This window comes from Oppia nitens, unplaced genomic scaffold, assembly GCF_028296485.1.
Source record: "Oppia nitens isolate AA-2021 unplaced genomic scaffold, nextdenovo-longstitch-racon4-pilon3 scaffold4_pilon_pilon_pilon, whole genome shotgun sequence".
In the NCBI taxonomy this organism is placed as follows: domain Eukaryota; kingdom Metazoa; phylum Arthropoda; class Arachnida; order Sarcoptiformes; family Oppiidae; genus Oppia; species Oppia nitens.
The window spans coordinates 1,323,037-1,338,141 of NW_026533232.1; the positions used below are offsets into that span (position 1 = coordinate 1,323,037).

At 29.1% G+C, this 15,105-nt stretch overlaps 5 protein-coding genes and 1 non-coding gene across 6 annotated transcripts; 1 reads left to right on the forward strand and 5 right to left on the reverse strand.

Moving 5' to 3' along the window:
- Positions 1-228: 228 nt before the first annotated feature.
- Positions 229-1,973, reverse strand: LOC128960038 (ecdysone oxidase-like). Its single transcript, XM_054306101.1, has 2 exons — positions 1,733-1,973; positions 229-1,661 (listed from the first exon to the last, which is right to left on the reverse strand). The coding sequence occupies exons 1-2, from the start codon at positions 1,971-1,973 to the stop codon at positions 229-231; spliced, it is 1,674 nt and encodes a 557-aa protein (XP_054162076.1).
- Positions 1,974-5,166: 3,193 nt separating this feature from the next.
- LOC128960039 (zinc finger protein 84-like) lies at positions 5,167-6,924 on the reverse strand. Its single transcript, XM_054306102.1, has 2 exons — positions 6,868-6,924; positions 5,167-6,816 (listed from the first exon to the last, which is right to left on the reverse strand). The coding sequence occupies exons 1-2, from the start codon at positions 6,922-6,924 to the stop codon at positions 5,167-5,169; spliced, it is 1,707 nt and encodes a 568-aa protein (XP_054162077.1).
- Positions 6,925-7,384: 460 nt separating this feature from the next.
- On the reverse strand, positions 7,385-9,206 carry LOC128960041 (zinc finger protein 626-like). Its single transcript, XM_054306103.1, has 3 exons — positions 9,123-9,206; positions 8,921-9,056; positions 7,385-8,862 (listed from the first exon to the last, which is right to left on the reverse strand). The coding sequence occupies exons 1-3, from the start codon at positions 9,204-9,206 to the stop codon at positions 7,385-7,387; spliced, it is 1,698 nt and encodes a 565-aa protein (XP_054162078.1).
- Positions 9,207-9,607: 401 nt separating this feature from the next.
- LOC128960454 (zinc finger protein 501-like) lies at positions 9,608-11,485 on the reverse strand. Its single transcript, XM_054306543.1, has 2 exons — positions 11,345-11,485; positions 9,608-11,281 (listed from the first exon to the last, which is right to left on the reverse strand). Exon 2 carries the CDS (start codon positions 11,019-11,021, stop codon positions 9,624-9,626), a length of 1,398 nt encoding a protein of 465 aa, XP_054162518.1. The 5' UTR covers positions 11,022-11,281; positions 11,345-11,485; the 3' UTR covers positions 9,608-9,623.
- A 589-nt stretch (positions 11,486-12,074) lies between these two features.
- On the reverse strand, positions 12,075-13,472 carry LOC128960455 (zinc finger protein 665-like). The gene has a single exon (XM_054306544.1). It carries the CDS (start codon positions 13,249-13,251, stop codon positions 12,088-12,090), a length of 1,164 nt encoding a protein of 387 aa, XP_054162519.1. The 5' UTR covers positions 13,252-13,472; the 3' UTR covers positions 12,075-12,087.
- Positions 13,473-14,457: 985 nt separating this feature from the next.
- LOC128960687 (small nucleolar RNA U3) lies at positions 14,458-14,689 on the forward strand. The gene has a single exon (XR_008484592.1). It is a non-coding gene; the product is annotated as a small nucleolar RNA U3 (small nucleolar RNA).
- Positions 14,690-15,105: the final 416 nt, after the last annotated feature.

Below are 15,105 nucleotides of genomic sequence, written 5' to 3' on the forward strand. Positions count from 1 at the left end.
TCATTTAAATAAAATACTATAATTATAATTTATTTAAAATATTTATTTTATAATTACAATTTAATAAAATATTGTTATTTAAATAAATAAAGTGTATAAACAGTATATATATATATATATATATACTGTATATATATATATATATATATATATAATATAGAATTTAAAAAAATATAATATAATTTTATAATTATTATTATTATTGTATAACAGTTAGAATATAAATAATTAGCTATTAATGACAGTATGGGCACCGTATTCGCCGATCATCATTGATATGGCATTTCCCTGTTCAACGGGCACTGGTATCAGACTCGAGTCAATCACTCGCAGCCGATTTATACCAAACACTCGGAAGTTTTTGTCAACAACAGCGCCCGACTCTGACGATACACCTAACCGACAGCCACCCATTGGCCCGGGTATGTTGTGACGATTTAGTACAAGACATCTCAAATAGTCATCACAAAAATAGTTGTCCGCACAGGGAGTACAGCCAGCAATCGGTGAATTGATTCTTATATACTGTTTCATATATGGACTGGTAAATATAGGTATGGCCAGTTTAATTATCTTCACTAAGTTATCGACATCACTGTTCTGACATACTAAACACATGTTTACAATGGGTTCGGTAAATGGATCACTGGATACCAGTTCTATACGTCCAGTTGCTTTCGGGCGCCTCAATATTGTTAGAAAGTATAGTATAGTACGATTGCCTTGTTGGCCAGTACGTGTCATCAGACAACCATTGCTCAGTTCAGGATATGTCTGATTGTAGGCCAGTTCAGGAAAACATATCAGAGCCGATAAGGCACTATAGGTTAGCGGACCGGTATGGTTGATAAAAAAGTCTATTATATTGTCCAGCGAATCAGTTTGTTGTTCAACCATTGATTGATTGATGATATCGAAAGTCATCATAGTTGCCAGTGGTGATAGAAAATTGCGACCAACATTTAGATCGGCGATCACAGGTATGCCTAACTGTTGCAAATGATCTCTGGGTCCCACACCCGACAACATCAACAGTTTGGAAGTACCTAAAGAGCCAGCGCTTAAAATAATTTCTTTATTGGCAAACACACGATATTTTCTATCTGAACGATAAAACTCAACACCAATGGCCTGTTTTTGCTTATTGATTAAAATTTTTGTTACCAAAGAGTTGCCTAAAATTTTCAAATTTTTCAATTTATTATTTTCCAAAAATGCTGTTCCCGTTGACACCCTATTTCCATTTGCATCAGTAGTTTTCTGGAAAACAGTTGTACCCATAGATTGTCTCGGATCACCTAATGTTGACTTGAGGCCAAACTTTTGGGCGCTAATCAAAACTTTTTGCAACAATTCAATTGGTTGAATAGTGCTCACCGATACTCTACCACCTGTGCGATGATATTGTGGATATTTGGCCACCAGTTTTGCGTCCAAATTGTTTTCCGATTTGAGAAAATAGGGCAACACTTTGTCAAAAGTCCACTCTTGTAGGCCAGTAATGTCAGCCCATAGACGATAATAGTCGGGTGACTCGCGATAGTAGTTCATTGTGTTGATGGCCGACGAGCCGCCAAATACTCGTCCCGCATCCAAATGTATGCTCCCATTGGTCGGATAGTTCCAGTTTTGGACACCACTTTCCACTACACCTCTAAATGCTAAATATTATACAATAATATTAATATAAAATAAATAATTGTTTTTTATAAATTAATTAATATGATATAACCGGGAACATCATTGTATATTGTTTGTGGTCCGCCCGCTTCCAACAGCAATACTGTAGCACCGGTTTCATCGGCCAAACGATAGGCAACTATAGCACCGGCAGATCCCGAACCCACTACAATGTAGTCAAACTTTCGGCCGTATATATTGTCAATATTAATATTTTCAACATTTTGGTGATTATTTTGTTTTTCATTAATAATAGTCACCAGCATTAACAGTACACTAAATAATGAGCTCATAGTGTTTAATAATAATAATTTAAATATTAATGAGATTTAATGAGAGACACAATTTTTTAAAAAAATATTTAAAAAATTAAAAAAACATTTATTTTTTAGTTTATATATTTATTAATATACTGGTATATTATTATTCTAATTAATAATTTACAATTAAATTTTAATTTTAAAAAAATTATGCTAGTGTAATTCATTAGAAGTTTATTATTTTAATATATTTTATTTTTTTATCATTAGTAAAACATTAGTTTTTATTATTGTCATCTTAAAAACGATTATACAGTATATAAATAAGATTACAAGTAATATTTCAATGTTATTAATTATTTTAATAATTACAAAATAAATTTAATATTTAATTAAAATAACAATTCTACTAATAATATCAATATTATATTAAACCGTTTTTATTACTGTATATACTGTATTCTACTTAATTACTATTAATTATTTTTTTCAAATAAACAAAAATAAAGAAAAATTGCATAATTAGCATCAAATGCGTTATAATACTAAAGGAAATAAATAATTTTAATAATAGATTGATTTTTATTAGATTACTGTATTTTAATGTATAACTTATGGTGCATAATAAATAATTTTACTATAATTAATGTACCGGTACATTTATATATATAATATTAAAGTAAATAAAAAATTTAGTATTTACAGTATTTATATAAATAAAAAATATATAATACATTATTAATATTTTGTTAAAACCAGACCTTGATAGTAAATTATATATTAATATTATATATAAAGAAGCAAATTAATTTTATATATGAAATTTACATATAGTTATTTTAATACTTTATTACTAAAATTTACTATTAGTTTACATAATGTTGTTTATATATGAAATTATGTATAAAAATTTTCTAATTAGTTCAATAATATTATCTGTAGTAATTTGTTTTATACAATCAGGTTAATTAATATTAATTAATAAACTCAATAATCTAATCACTTAATAAATATTGATTGATTTATTTCTAATTTAATTGCGTGTCAGATCCGACACAAATTATTGATAAGCAAAGTGGTAACCGATTGGATATATACACCGAAACTGAATACGCTGTACGCAATCAATACAGTGGCAAATATCTGATTTGGTTCGGTGCCTATCAATTTACGGGTACAGCTCCGGGACCATTGGATAGTAATGATATCAAATATTGGCATCGGCTGACTAATCCCAACAGTAATGGATACTACAAAATGGACCATGCTAAAGACAGTCACCAAGTGGCTATAGCCAGGTCAACTAGCAATTCAAGATACTATTGGATCTATAATGCCGATTGTGGTATAACTAAATATATTTATTTATTTATTTTATATTATTTAAGTAATTATTTTAGAGGAAGAATCTTGTTTTTTAAAAATTAAAAAAAATAAATAATTAGTTTTTACATTTTTCAGTATATTATACAATAATATTGATAACTGATTAAATTGTAAGTTTCTAATCAATTTATATTTTGAAATAATACTAACAATACTAACCTAGGTGGTCCCAATAGTCCTAATTATGAGCCCAGGGATGGCGGCAATATTAAATGCGAAGGCAATAGTGAATCTAAAACATATTCTGGTTTTAACTGGCAATTTATTTCTAAATCTAGCTTGATCAGTACTACTACTACTACCAGTCCCACTACTACTACTACAACTACTGTAGTGCCAATGTCGACAATTAGCCCGGATAAAATTGCTAATGATTTAGCAAATATTCTACTAGATCATTTCAATGAAACATTGAGCATTGAAATTAGTAATATGCTTGTTAATCAAATTAACAAAACTATTGGCAGTGATCTGGATAATTTATTGATTACAAAATTAAACACTACATTAATGAGTTATGCTGATGAAGCTAGACAATTAATTGATATGCTAAAAGATAAACTTGGTACACATATGGACAAAATGTTAACTGATCAAATAACTGTACTGGACAATGTACTGGATTCAATTGGTAAAAATTATACTACACAATTAAATAAAACAATTGTCCAAATAATTGATCATTTTAATCAGACACTAATAAAACAAATTGATAGTGTACTACAAATTGATCAGGTTAATCGAACACTATCAAAACAATTGGACAAATTGTTGCCTGATGAAATTATTTCAAAAATATTTTCAAATCTAACCGATTTGTTGCTAGATAAAATTGAATCAAAATTAACAAATAGTATATTAGATATACTGTATACGGAAATCAATAGAATGCTAAATGATAAAATTAGCATGGTAATCGATATGGATATTAAACCAAAAATCAGCCAGATAGTTCAAACAAGTGTAGCAGTAAATATTAATGCTACACTAGAAAAACAAATTGCCTGGTTCAATAATGCTATGCTCAACGAAATAAATACTAATTTAATTAAACAGATTAATGATGCAATTGTCAACCAGATAAATGATACTGTTTGGATTACGTTTGGCAATGCTAGTGCTAATGTGCAAAATGCTAAATTAATAAACATGCTAATTGTCGTAATCGGTGCAATGTTTTTAATTTGAGTGGGTGGGGTGATTGAAAATTTTTATAAATAATATTTAAATTATTTTTATAAACTATGTAATTAAGATGATTTAGGATTTTTTTTAAAACTAAATAATCATAAAATTATTTTTTTTAAAGTTTTTAAATTTTTTATATTACAAATAAAATTCTAATTCTAAAATAAAGTTTAAAAAATAAATTAAAAAGTAAGATATTAATAACAAAATCAATTTTTATCAGTTCAATTGACGCAAATTTAATAAACTTATAAATAATTTAATTAAATAATTAATTATTGTAATTGTTTTTAGCTTTTATATAATTTTTATGCAAAACTTCATTTTTTTCTAAACTATTTTTTAAAATAATTATTTTAAAATTTTAGAAAAATATATTTATAAATATTATTAGTTTGAAAAAATATTTTGAGAGTATTGAGGAATTAATTTGGGAATATGGAATATTTTTCTTATTTTAGAGAATTTATAGGGAATTTATAGAAAATTTAGAGGGAATTTATTGGGAATTTACTAAAGTTTGGTAAAAATTGTTATTCAAAAATTCAATAAAAACTGTCCCTTCCTATACGCCCGAGATTTTTGCCATTTACCCCCTCCTCTGAGATAGAAAACCTTTAGCAACCCTGATATACAGTATATATATATATATTCAATTGTGTTTAGTTTTCATATGTATATCAAACGCATCTTTCATTTTTGTTTTAAAGTTGCAATCAATTGCTTGACATTCATATACCGGTACCGATCCGTCATGTTTTTGTAGATGATATCGATATCGTATTGAATTAGTTGTCTGATAATCACAACCTGTCCAATGGCACCGGTAGTCTGCCTTACCATTATGTGTTCTTCTAATATGAGACGTAAGTCCAGCTCTCAAATGGTATGACTTATCACAGTCGGGCCAATCGCATCGGTATGTCTTGTCTGCCGTATGACTATTCATGTGTTCATTTAATTTTCCTTTAGTTGTAAACCGGCGCTCACAGTCCGGCCATTCACAAGCGATTTTAAGTGCACTGTTATGTGTAGCCAAATGTGATTTTAAACATTTATCACTTGAAAACTGTTTACCGCATTCATTACATTTGTATGGCTTCAGGTGTCGTTTCTTATGATCAAACATAAGAGTTGATGCTTTTGATCTAAACGTACAGCCAGTGTACGAACACTTCCGCCACTGTATGTCTGGATATTCATCGGGATGTTTGCTAAGATTATGCAATCGCATAATACGAACAGTTTTGAATACAATATTATTGCAGTCATTATGATCGCATCGGTATGTCTTTTCATTGGTATGTGTATTCATGTGATCATCCAACTGATACTTAACACCATAGAGCCGGTCACAGCCCGGCCACTCACACTTGATTTTAAGAGCACTGTTATGTGTTGTCAAATGTGCTTTTAAGTTACTACTACATCCATACCTTTTTCCACATTCATCGCAATTATATAGTTTTAAGTGTCGTTTTTTGTGATTAATCAGAACAGCACTTGATTTTGATCTAAACATACATCCAGTGTGTGTACATTGGATCCACTGTATGTCTGGATATTGATCGGGATGTTTGCATAGTTTATGTGATTGCAAGTGCTGTAAATTTTTGTAGAAAGTTTTACAGCCATTGTAATCACATTTAAATGTTTTTTCCAGTGAATGATTAATTTTATGGGTTTTATAAACTTGTTTATCACCAGTTTTGTAATGACAGCCATCGTAATCACATTTATATTTGTCTCTATGACAGACATTAATATGTTTCTTAAGATAATTGATTGTTGCAAATACTTTCGTACAGTTATTTTCAGTGCACTTGTAGTTTCCATTAGTTTCGACTAACACCCGGTTAGGTTTGTATTTGTCGGGATCTACTTCATTAAGTTGACAATCTCTGAGCGCTAATTTAGTTTTCTTTACAATATTACCGTCTTTTATATGATTGATATGTTTATCTTTTTCAATAATTGCCGACACATTATCTGATTCTGTGTCATAACAGTTGTCATAATCACTGACTTGACTGAAGTCTATGTGACAATTCTTCTGGTGTTCTATGAGTTGACATTTTTTTGTAAATTTCTTACAACAGCTATCTATTGACCACCGAAACAGTCTATTATCACTGACTTCATCAGTAGTAGTAGTACTGACAACTTGACTATTAGTTGTAGTGTTACTCAAATAGACGGAACAGTTTTGGGTGACAATCACTGAATTAATATCTATATTCATAGAGTTTTTATCAATTGTTTCATCAAATGATGATTCAATTGATTGGTGATATTTTTCCAACTTTTTTGACAAAAATTGATATTTTAGTAAATTGTTTATCAAATTATTCACTTTATGTTTTGATGTTTTAATCATTAGATTCAACTGATTATTAGTTAATTCACACATTGTTTTTAAACTGATATTTTATAATAAATGTATATTAATTCAAAGTTATTGTATAATATTTTAAGTTACTATTAAATTATAGACTGATTTATTATTTACCTGTATTTACTTTATTGTATAAATGCGCGCTTTTTTATACTGTATATTGAAATACAGGTATTTTATATAATAAGAAACTGTATATTCATTTACCTACAAATATATACGTCTATTAATACAATTATCTATAACGTAAATATATTAATGTTTGATATAATATATATAACTAAATATTTATTTATATAATTAAAATAAATTAAAAAATTATTTATGTTTATCCAAATAAAAAAGTATAAAAACAAAAATAATTATCAAATGTATTAAAAGTATTAAATGACTTAAATATGGAATTAAAAATTGAATTTACAAATAGTATAAAAATTATTTATCTAATTATATGTTAATTACAGTAAATATATCATTAATTATGTTTAGTTTTCATATGTATATCAAACGCGTCTTTCATTTTGGTCTTATAGTTGCAGTCAATTGATTGGCATTCATATACCGGTACTGATCCGTCATGTTTTTGCATATGATATGTAAATCGTATGGTATTAGTTGTCTGATAATCACAGGCCGGCCAATGGCACCGATATTCAGACCAACCCTTATGAGTACGCATTTTATGCAGAGCTAGTGATCCCTCGACCACATACTGTTTATCACAGTCTGGCCAATCACATCGGTATATCTTTTGGCCGGTATGTGAATTCAAATGTCTGGCCAGTACTTGTTTGCGGGCAAAAAGTCGCTCACAACCGGGCCAATCGCACCCGAACTTAAGAGCACTGTTATGTGTGCGCCGATGTGCTTGTAATACATTATTATCGTTAAACCCTTTACCACATTCATCACATTTATGTGGTCTGGTGTGTCGTTTCTTATGATTGTACATATTGTCTGAATATTTGGTTTTATACGCACACCCGGCGTACGGACACTTACGCCACGGCACGTCTGGCCACATGTCAGGGTGTATAGAGAGTTGATGTTGTTTACGATTAGTTTCCGATTTGAACATTGCATTGCAGCCATTGTAGTCACATTTGACTGATTTGACCGTTGAATGACTGCTTTGATGGGATATAAACAGTTTCTTGTGGCCAGTCTTGTATGAGCAGCCCTTGTAATCGCACCGATATGTGTCTAAATGACATTTCATTATATGTCTCGTAAGATCACATCTCACTTTAAATGATGAACAACAGTCACCTAATTGACAACGGAATGGCCTAACGGTAAGACTATGTTCTGATCCATGTCTTCGTATATGATCTGAATACTTATCAAAAGTGGTAAACACTTTACAACAATCCTTCCACAAACAGATAAGCTGTTGTTGATCACCACTACTATTATCACTGGTATTATTAGTATCTACTGTACTGTTCACTTGATCCACATTTTTGTTTAAATTATTATTATTATCAGTATTTAACTTCTTCTTCTTATTCTTTTTATTATTCTTTTTATAATTATCTTCATCTGAATCATCGCAACATTCATCGATATATTCATCAAATATGTCATCATTACTGTCACAATCATTGTTAGTAGAATTGATTGATCCATTAGTTGTTAATGTATAACCATTTGATGGTTGGCCAACAACTTGTTGATCACATTGTAATTGATTTTTATTATCACCACTAATGTCGATACAGTTTTCATCCACAACAACAATATCATCGTTTAATAGTCGATCCCTATTATCAGTAATTGTATCACAATTTGCATTAAAAACTTCCGATATATTAGTTGTCAAATAACTTTTATTGCAATCAATGTCTTCAATGACTTCATTATTTAATTCAATGATATGTTTAGAGTTATCATCAGTTTGTGTCCAATCATCTCGTAATTCAATACATGTTTGACAATCAATTGATTTCAGATCTAATTGTATAATAAAAAATATAAATCATATAATAATTACTAAAATAAATTAAAATACCGTTTAATTGACTGAAATTTTTTTCATTTTTGAATGTCTTTAAAGACACGGAACAGCTTTTGGTGACAATCAGTGAATCAATTTCTTTCTTAATTAAGTTTTCATCAATTGTTTCATCAATTGATTCAATAAATTGCTGATATTTTTGTAACTTTTTTGTCAACAATTGATATCTTAATAAATCATTTGTCAAACACTGGACTTCACGTCTCAATGCGTTAACCATTGAATACAATTGATATCGACTTAAATCACACAATGGGTTATCACTTAATAATAATGACATTATTTTTAATATAAATATTATTAAAACATAATTAAAATCAAAACAATTATTATCTGACTTTCAGTTTGTTTTCAAAACATTGTTTCAAAATATAATAAATACAATTCATATGTTATGCTGTAATAGTTTGTCCAATAATAATGTTTTTAAAAAATTATAATTTATATAATAGTTAAACACAAAACAATTAATTATTTTATTAAATAAGCAAAAATATATCATTTTATAAATAATTTCACAAAAATATATTGTCATTTAAAATAGTTTAAAATACATATTACTTAATAATACTTAGTATAAAACATTTTTTTAATTTTTGAATAACATTACCGATAAATATTTATATACTGTAGTGTTAATAATAGATTTATTTATCTAATTATTTGCTATAATATACGGTAAATATATTGTATGCCATTAATTATGTTTAGTTTTCATATGTATATCAAACGCATCTTTCATTTTGGTCTTAAAGTTGCAGTCAATTGATTGGCATTCATATACCGGTACTGATCCGTCATGATTTTGCATATGATATGTAAATCGTATGGTATTAGTTGTCTGATAATCACAACCAGGCCAATGGCACCGGTAGTCAGACTGACCCTTATGGGTACGCACTATATGTAGGGCCAGTGATCCCTCTAACAGATACTGTTTATCACAGTCAGGCCAATCGCATCGGTATATCTTATCGCCGGTATGTGTATTCAAATGTTTAACCATTATTGATGTGCACACAAACAGTCGCTCACAACCGGGCCATTCGCACCCGATTTTAAGCGCACTGTTATGTATCCGCCGATGATTTTCTAATAGATAATTCTTCGTAAACCCTTTATCGCATTCATTGCATTTGAATGGTTTGCTGTGTTTTTGCTTATGTCTGTACAAATCGTCCGACAATTTTGTTTTGTACGCACATCCCGCGTACGGACAGTTACGCCATGGCATGTCTGGCCACATGTCGGGATGTTTACCGAATTGATGTCTAGTAAAAGTTGTTTTCCTTTTAAACGTTAGGTCGCAGCCATTGTAGTCACATTTGAACGTCTTTGTTGATGAATGACCCCTTTGGTGTTCATCAAATAAATCCTTGTTACCTGTCTTGTAGTCGCAGCCCTCGTAATCGCACCGATATGTATCCAAATGACATTTCACTATATGACTTGTTAGTTGATATCTTTCTGGAAATAATGAACAACAGTCGCCTAATCGACACCTGAATGGCCTATCATTGAGGCTATGTTCTGATCCATGTCTTCGCATATGATTTGAATATTTATCAAAAGTGATGAACACTTTACCACAATCTTTCCACTGACAGATAAGCTGTTGTTGTTGTTGTTGTTGTTTATTATCATTATTATCAGCGATATTGATATCTACATCACTGTACACTTGATCCACGTCTTTGTCTAAATTATTATTATCGGTACTTAACTTCTTCTTCTTATTCTTTTTATTATTATTTCTATTATTATCTTCATCTGAATCATCGCAACATTCATCGATATATTCATCAAATTGATTACTATCATTACTGTCTGAATCATTGTTTATATAATTGATTGATCGCTTATTTCTTAATGTATAACCACTTGATGGTTGACCAACAACTTGTTGATCACATTGTAATTGATTTTTATTATCACCACTAATGTCAATACAGTTTTCATCCACAACAACAATATCATCGTTTACTAGTTGGTCCGTATTATCAGTAATTGTATCACAATTTGTATTAAAAACTTCCGATATATCAGTTGTCAAATAACTTCTTAAAACCGAAAAATCCATTAATTGATTGACCATTTGATTACAATTAGTCTGCAATTGATTTTGAGACTCTAATTGTCTGATGTTTGCATCTTTATGTCGATAATTATTGTCATTGCAATTGTTTTCATCAATTTGTCGATCAATTATCTCATCAATTGATTCACAATTTATATTACAATCAATTTCTTCAATTCTTTCATTATTTAATTCAATGATATGTTTGAAGTTATCATCAGTTTGTGTCCAATCATCTCGTAATTCAATACATGTTTGACAATCAATTGATTTCAGATCTAATTGTATAATAAAAATAAAAATATAAATCATATAATAATTACTAAAATAAATTAAAATACCGTTTAATTGACTGAAAATCTTTTCATTTTTGAATGTCTTTAGAGATACGGAACAGCTTTTGGTGGCAATCAGTGAATTGATTTCTTTCTTAATTAAGTTTTTATCAATTGTTTCATCGATTGAATCAATAAATTGCAGATATTTTTGTAACTTTTTTGTTAACAATTGATATCTTAATAAATCATTTGTCAAACACTGGACTTCACGTCTCAATGCGTTAACCATTGAATACAATTGATATCGACTTAAATCACACAACGATTTATCAGTTAATAATAGTGTCATTAATTTTGATATAAATATTATTAAAACATAATTAAAAACAAAACAATTATTTCATTCATAGTTTTTATTCAAAACATTGCCTCAAATAACTAGTCATATGTTATGCTGTAATAGTTTGTTCAATAATAATGTTTTTTTTAACAAAAATAGATACAACTTATATGAAACTTAAAAATGCAAAATAATTTATTATTTTAATAAATAAATACAGAATATATATATATATATATATTGATATATTGCTTAATCATTTCACAAAAAATATAGTCATTTAAAATAGCTATAGAATTAAAATATTTTATAAATACATAATTTTTTTACCGATAATACATTGTAACAGAAATTAAAAAAAATAAAATAAAATATATTTTTAATAAATTAACCTGGTAAATTTATATATAATAATTTTGAAAAATATTCAAAACTATTAAACACTAGATTTCAATTATTAATATATCTAACAGTTATGTTTGATTTTCATATGTATATCAAACGCATCTTTCATTTTGGTCTTATAGTTGCAATCAATTGATTGGCATTCATATACCGGTACCGATCCGTCATGTTTTTGCATATGATATCTAAATCGTATGGTATTAGTTGTCTGATAATCACAACCGGGCCAATCGCACCGGTATTTAGCTTTATCCAGATGTACACGTTTAATATGTACGTTCAGCGAGTGTACTAATGTATACTGTTTGTCACAGTCAGGCCAATCGCATCTGAATGTCTTATCCCTCGAGTGTACGTTCATGTGTCGGTTCAATTGAACTTTGACGGCAAACTTGCGGTCACAATCGGGCCATTCGCATCTGAATTTCAGATCACTATTGTGGCCACGCAAGTGATCCATTAGACTTCTAGTTTCTCTAAACAGTTTACCGCATTCATTGCATTTCTTGGATCTGGTATTGTGTTTACGTTTGTGTTTACCTAAATGAATGGCCGACTTTGACCTATACGTACAACCGGTATGCGAGCACTGACGCCACGGCGTGTCTGGCCAGTGATCGGGATGCAGACTAATCTGATGGCTTTTGCATTGGGCAGCCGTTTTGAATGCCAATTGGCAACCGTCCAAATTGCATCGGAACTCCTTAACCTTGAGATGTTTGCTCTGGTGGCCGACCAATGCACTTTTTTTGCCAGTTTTATAGTTACATCCCTCATAGTCGCACCGGTATGCGTCCCTACAGTAGTGAATCTCTTTTTTGTGTTTCTCAAGGGAGTACTTTTCGCGAAATGTTTTACCACAGTTATCAACTGTACAGCTGAACGGTCTATCGATGTCTATGGCACTGACATCCGATCCATGATCTTTCATATGTCTGACAAATGACTTGTAATTAACATAAATTTTGTCACAGCCTTCCCAAACACAGACATACTGTTTATAGGTATCACTATCGGGTTGTTTGTCATAACCAGTACATTCTGATAAATCACAACAATCATCGATATAATCATCAAAAATAGTGGATTCATTTGTATCACTGTTTGCATAACTGATTGATCCATCATTTCTTAATGAATAACCTGTTGATGATGTTTGCTCAACAAGTTGTTGATCACATTGTTGTTGTTGTTGAAGATCTTGATTATTATCACTAACTTCCATACAGTCGTCATCAACAACATTATCATTGGTAACTAATTGATTAGTATCACAAACACCAATAATTGTATAACAATTTGCATTCAAATCTGATTGATTGACAAGACTTTGATCAGATCTGGTATTAAATTGATTTGACTCTAATTGTCTGTTGTCTGTGTTATCTTTATGTCCATCATTATTGTCATCGATGGCAAACTTTTTATCTGATTTCTGATCTTTTAATACCAATAAATCACTTGATTTTTCTTTGTTTTCAATTTGATTGTTATTACAATTATTTTCATTAATTTGTCGATCAATTGTTTCATCAATTATTGATTTATAACTTATCTGACAATCAATGTCTTTAATCTTTTCAAATATATTATTTAATTTATTGATATTTCTTGACTTATTATCTGTTTGTAACCACTTATCTTGAGATTTATCTGTTGACTTGATATCTAATTAAATTAATAAATTAAATAAATAAAATAAAATTACAACAAAAATTACAATTAATTAAAATACCGTTTAATTGACTGCAAATCTCTGAATTGTTTAATGTTTTCAAAGACACGGAACAGCTTTTCGTAACAATCAGTGAATTGATTTCATTTTTCACTAAATTTTCATCAATTGTTTCATCAATTGATTCAATAAATTGCAGATATTTTTCATATTTTTTTGTTAACAATTGATATCTCAAGAGATCTGTTGTCAAACACTGGACTTCACGTCTCAATGCGTTAACCATTGAATACAATTGATATCGACTTAAATCACACAACGAGTCACTAATTATTAGAGACATTCAGTTAATTCAAAAAATTGATTTAACAAAACATTAAAACAAAATTCAAAATTGAATGAAATGTTTGTAAACACAAACTGTAAGCATATGTTGTTCAGTAAAAACGTCACTAAAAAAATAGTTATTTTAATAATAATTAAATTTAAAAAAAATTATTAGTAGTATTTAGACTATTCGTAAAACAATTTTTTTAGTAAAATAATATAATTAAAATCTATTTCTTAAGAATTTTTAAAATTAAATATTTATACAAATAATCATTTATTAAAATATATATAAACTTACAAAATATGCAACAAATATAAGTTATTGTGTTTTAATTACTGAAATAATGAAAACTTTTAACTTACAAACTGTAATACTATTAACATAGTAATGGACGGGTAGTGTGTATGTGAGCTCAGGTATACTTTAAGATCATACTTCACGGAATCATTTCTATAGTATGTATCCCTAGCTTCACATCCAATGTGTGTGAAGTCAGCCTTAACCACAATGACGAGTGATTGGATCCCTTCCTGAGCGCGATGTCGGTGCCCGAGACCTCCATAACCTTATAGGTTGAGGACTCGGCAGTGCCATTGATGACCGTTTCTGAACACCATTACAGGTGTTTCAGAAGGGAAGGGATCCGTTCCGAGTGGTCACACATTTTTAATATAATCAAAAAATAGATTAACTATAAATAACATTATAGCATTAGTAATATAACACTATTACTAGTATTATAGGTATATTTGTAGTATTTCCCTGCTTAATATTAATAGTAAATTACCTTGTACAGATAATAGTATGGTATAGTAGTAGTAAATAAAATCTGCGATTTAATCGATAATATATTTATTAATTTTAATATATTTAATATGATTATTGATAATTCATTAGTTATTTTTATAAAAATAATTTTAAAAACATTTACATAAAATACTTGAATAAAAGTCATTGTTTACTTATATATATATATATGAATATCTTGGTAATACTATTAGCATCTCAAGTGTCTAATCATATAAGTTTTAGTTGAAAACAATTGATGGCATCCATGATAATGATATCCGGGT

What these genes read in the sequence shown, in the direction of transcription:
- LOC128960038 (XM_054306101.1), bottom strand. Translation starts at nt 1,973, where the DNA reads ATGAGCTCATTATTTAGTGTACTGTTAATGCTGGTGACTATTATTAAT. An exon ending in AATATACAATGATGTTCCCG is followed by an intron (nt 1,662 to 1,732) that starts GTTATATCATAT and finishes TATAATATTTAG; the next exon opens with CATTTAGAGGTGTAGTGGAA.
- LOC128960039 (XM_054306102.1), bottom strand. Translation starts at nt 6,924, where the DNA reads ATGTGTGAATTAACTAATAATCAGTTGAATCTAATGATTAAAACATCA. An exon ending in TTAAAACATCAAAACATAAA is followed by an intron (nt 6,817 to 6,867) that starts GTGAATAATTTG and finishes TTGTCAAAAAAG; the next exon opens with TTGGAAAAATATCACCAATC.
- LOC128960041 (XM_054306103.1), bottom strand. Translation starts at nt 9,206, where the DNA reads ATGTCATTATTATTAAGTGATAACCCATTGTGTGATTTAAGTCGATAT. An exon ending in TTAACGCATTGAGACGTGAA is followed by an intron (nt 9,057 to 9,122) that starts GTCCAGTGTTTG and finishes CAAAAATATCAG; the next exon opens with CAATTTATTGAATCAATTGA. An exon ending in AAATTTCAGTCAATTAAACG is followed by an intron (nt 8,863 to 8,920) that starts GTATTTTAATTT and finishes TTATACAATTAG; the next exon opens with ATCTGAAATCAATTGATTGT.
- LOC128960454 (XM_054306543.1), bottom strand. Translation starts at nt 11,021, where the DNA reads ATGGTCAATCAATTAATGGATTTTTCGGTTTTAAGAAGTTATTTGACA.
- LOC128960455 (XM_054306544.1), bottom strand. Translation starts at nt 13,251, where the DNA reads ATGGAAGTTAGTGATAATAATCAAGATCTTCAACAACAACAACAATGT.